The sequence below is a fragment of the Anneissia japonica genome, unplaced genomic scaffold (genome assembly GCF_011630105.1).
Source record: "Anneissia japonica isolate Jap-2015-1 unplaced genomic scaffold, ASM1163010v1 scaffold673_len1821605_cov196, whole genome shotgun sequence".
Taxonomy (NCBI): Eukaryota; Metazoa; Echinodermata; class Crinoidea; order Comatulida; family Comatulidae; genus Anneissia; species Anneissia japonica.
This window is the reverse complement of record NW_022717449.1, coordinates 1,393,468-1,397,838: the sequence shown is the minus strand read 5'-3', so window position 1 is coordinate 1,397,838 and position 4,371 is coordinate 1,393,468. Positions and strand designations below refer to the sequence as shown.

Genomic DNA, 4,371 nt, shown 5'->3' with positions numbered 1-4,371 from the left:
ATATATATATATATATATATATATATATATATATATATATATACATACGTACTATATCGTGTACAAAAATTGTGAAAAGAAAAATTAAACATGTTGCTTAAATGATTAGGGAGGATCGAATGCAGGGCAGAGTATACACATATACTTTCTTGAATTAAGTTAATATTTAATATCGTATAAGATTCAGTTTGGAAAATAGATGGGAAGAATGAGACCGTGGTGGAGAGCCAGATATGATCCTGATAGCCTTTGTTTTTTGAAGAATTTCAATTTTGTTGACGTTAAATCGAAGAGAATACGAAGAACATTACAGGGAATACATGAGGAAAGTCCAGAAATGATTGAACATTGGAATAGTAAACCATTGTATCATTAGCATAGAGAAGAAATTGTATTATATATTATATTTGAATTCAAAATTCAGCCTCTGCTACATACACAGGTGGTCGTTCAGGAAATTAGGTGAAAATGGCCACAGGAACACTGAAGTTTAATACCGTTAATGTTCTGAAAATCTTTGTACATTTAAACATTCTACCACTTTTATTATATCTAAATCATTTTAATTAATTTAATAGATATGAGAGTGCGATTTCCAAGCGTGAGCTCCGGGGTCTTCGGTTGGCAAATTCGTCGCCACTGACTATATTAGATGCCTATTTAAAAACAAATATTAATTCACCAAAGTTCGTCCAATATTTGTAGCCTGCCCGACCAGGAGCCCTGGGCGGCCCTCAGCCAAATTGCCCGCTTCGACTGTTTATCCCCTCCCTAGTTGTGTCGGGCAGATTCCAACGCCATCACTGTGTTGTTTTGTTTATTATAGAAAGCTTAATGAGAATGCTTAAAGAGACTTGCGTGCTTATAGCATACATAGTTGTTGGGGAAAAAATTAATCATTTTTATTTTTTTTTCTCTTTCATCGTATTTGACAACACTGGCATTCGATAAAAAAAATATTGATATTTTGGTTAAATTTGTTCATTCATTCATTCGTAGTCTTAATCGTATCATGGGCGATACTAGATTTGCCTAAGAACTCGTACTACTCGAGAGAACAAAATACACCATAAATTTATATTTATACAGTATATTTATTGCGTCAAAACCATGCAATGCCATATATATGTGCCAAGGTACAGAACTAGCATTATGAAGATGCACACGCCCCACCGGCGTTTAAGCATCTAACTAGAGCGTCTTCTACGACTGGCGATCCGAGACATCTGTCGCAGGTTTCTTGAACTGGACACTTGCCGCAGACAGGTCTACATTTATTAACGGTTAACTTCTTTGACTGGAGGCAATCTGCACATATTTGAAGTCGCCTTGCTCCTACATCTTTTAACTTTGAACAGTCACCAGAATTTCCCTTGCAATCGACTAGTACTTTATAGGGAATCGTGCAACTGTAAAAAAAAAAAAAGTATATACATTAAGGATCTATCAAAGATGAACACACTATGGTGGCGGTACCAGCGGGGTCCGACCGTCGGAGGGGCGAACTCCGTCGTTGTCGAACCATATTTTTCAAACATTTGTGGCGTCTGAAAGCAGAGTAACCTCTCCGTGAACTCTACCAGGGAATTTATTGGAACTGTCTCTGGTCAACCCTGTGGACTGTAATTGCATACTACAAATATTCCTTACGGATCGGCAGCTTTCTCCAAGATCTTCTCCAAAAGGCTATAGATCTCGTCGTCTGTGCTATTCACGATCAAAATGCAAGCAGCAAGGACACAGAAAAGAACGGCACGCATATTGGATGATGATCAGGATGTTTTGTGGAAACACAGCAAAACAAACAAACTGGAAACGATGAACTTTCAGTCGTAGTTTATATTGGCAAGAAATTTGAATATTGATGACACAATGTGCGCTTGTTTATGCATTTAGGTGAGTATTTAAGTTAAATCTGAACAGAATTATAGTAAAAGAGGGCGCCAAAAGAAGATACTAAAATCAATCGTAGGAGGATCGGGGTAACCATCATAAGGATTATGGCAAAAGGCCGATATATGCAATACTGGTGTACCACAAAACCCAACAAACTTTAGCAAACCTAAATGGAACCTGACAGGTCTATTGTATAACGGAAGAAAAGGAGAACTAAAAAGAAACTGGTAATTGCAGCTAAAATCCACAGAATGTGTACAAAAATTATGTACTCAGTTACAAAACTCAAAACACTCCATATCCATATACCATAGTCCATATATTTGATTCATAATCTACAAATTGAATTAGCATAATTACTTCACTCACCCAGGAGGTAAATGACAATAGGTAATGGTTAACTGCTGTGACAGTTACAAAACCCCTGAAACCGGGAACTATAATTGCAGAATAAACCTTAAAAAAACTACGGAAAGTCGATGATAACGGAATGTAGGAAAGCAATAATAATATTATCACTTTCTACGAACAATATTGATTAGAGTTAAGGTTCATTCCATGTGAAATTTAATCAAAGGCCGGGAACCAATAATAATTATAGTGTCTATTCGCGGAGGATTATAAAGATCAAGGGTACATTTGAGATGATAATATAGTTGAACAATTTAAGTGACAGGCCTAGTTAAACGAAAAAACGGGAGCCAATCCATGTTGGGTTATGGCAATATCAGGTCTGCTTATATGCAAGTCAATAACATCATCCCGACCATTGGTGGAAAAGTGCGAGTATATTTGGGCAGGATGCAGGGGGTGGGAGATGCAGACGGTGTTATCCCACCTCCTAAATTGTATTAAGAAAAATAATTGTTGTATTTGCATTGTTGATATAAATTACCGTTAAGATTTTAAAGGTATGAGAGTGCATTTTCTGGGCACCTAGAAGTCCATATTCTCAAAATTTTCAAACCTCCGCCCCAAACAGTGCTGCGGTGGCATGTCTCTCACTCACCCACTACCGCCAAATCCAGCATCCGCCCAAGGAGCACGTTGTTCTTAAGTAGAGAAACTCAACAAATGATTGCATTCAGGACAAGGCTACATTCTGAGACTTAATGATGCATTTTTAGAAAAAAGAAATCTTACCAAGACAAACATTTATGGATAACTACACATAGAGCAGTGGCGTAACGCTTATGCACTACTCATGCGGCGGTCCGCAGGGCCCCGAAGTGGCCCTACCCATAGGTTCCTCGATCCAGCACCCTGACCAAAAAGGACTTTGTTGATAACTAACACCATAATGTGTCTGAAATCGACTGTAGAATATATATCATATTATAACGATTAAAGTGAGGGCCCCCTCTCGGGCAAGGACCCCACCAAATTTGTCAAAAAAAAAAAAAATGACAAAGAGAAAATTATATTCACAATTTTAAGCCCGTGTGAGTGCCATTTCATGTGCCATAATAATACATTTTCTTATCTCTGCCCCACAAGGGCGCAGGAAACACCATATAATGTGTCAAATCGACTGTAGGAAATATATTATATGCCTATCCAGTGGCGGAATAAAGAGTGAGGGGAGGGGTAAAGAGTGAGGGGAGGGTGGGCTGCCGGCCTGGAGCTGCCGGCCCGGGGCCCCACTAAAAACTGGAGAAAAAAGAAAATTATATTCACAATTTTATGTCTGTGAAGTGCCATTTCCAGCCATCTAAAGGTGCCATATTCATAAATTTTCTTACCTCAGTCCCAACCATAGTGGGTCTGAGGTGGTATAGACTCAACTGTGAAAGTCCCTCCCTGGCCTCAATTTTATGGATCCATATTATATGATTTATTCTTCGTTAAAAACATTTAGAATAACAATGCACATCTAAAATCTCACGATGGAATTGGTGACTGGGACCCAAAAAGGGCGCCCAGTTTCGCCACTGATTATTATTATTATTAGAATGCAATTTATAATACTCATCAACTCTCATACAACATTTGTATGGCTGTGGCTATGGCAGCTCAAGATGGCCGAATGTGGCATACCTAGCTAATACTTCATTTTGTCTTATCCCTGTTTGTAAGTATTTTAATTTTTTTTATCATCCATTGGAATCGCCCCGCCTGGAAGGTAGAAACTACCATACTAAGGTACCTGTGTATACGGAAGTAGTGATGCCATCTCAACATCGATATGCGCACCTTTCTTCCATTTGTTTTGTCCAATTTATATAACTGCTGTCAGTTATTGATATTTGTTACTAAGATATGAAAACCTTATTTTCTACAATATGGAATTCTTGCAAAAATAGGGTCCTAGGTCAAATATAGCATATGCGGCCAATGTTGCAAATAGAGCCAATAGTAACATACATGAAAACTTTTAAATAATAATAATAATCATCTCTCTACGAAAATCGGTTGCTGAGAAATAGGGTCAACTATGACATTTTTTGAGTACATTTTGCATTAGAGCCCGGAGAA

The 4,371-nt window shown here is 37.9% G+C and overlaps 1 protein-coding gene across 1 annotated transcript; it reads right to left on the bottom strand.

The window, feature by feature from the left end:
- Positions 1-513: 513 nt before the first annotated feature.
- Positions 514-1,814, bottom strand: LOC117110295. Its single transcript, XM_033252948.1, has 2 exons — positions 1,651-1,814; positions 514-1,409 (listed from the first exon to the last, which is right to left on the bottom strand). Exons 1-2 carry the CDS (start codon positions 1,758-1,760, stop codon positions 1,151-1,153), a joined length of 369 nt encoding a protein of 122 aa, XP_033108839.1. The 5' UTR covers positions 1,761-1,814; the 3' UTR covers positions 514-1,150.
- Between the last annotated feature and the right edge of the window lie 2,557 nt (positions 1,815-4,371).

Coding starts and splice junctions, on each gene's coding strand:
- LOC117110295 (XM_033252948.1), bottom strand. CDS start 1,760: ATGCGTGCCGTTCTTTTCTGTGTCCTTGCTGCTTGCATTTTGATCGTG. Junction 1,410..1,650: donor TTGGAGAAAGCTGCCGATCC/GTAAGGAATATT, acceptor TTTTTTTTACAG/TTGCACGATTCCCTATAAAG.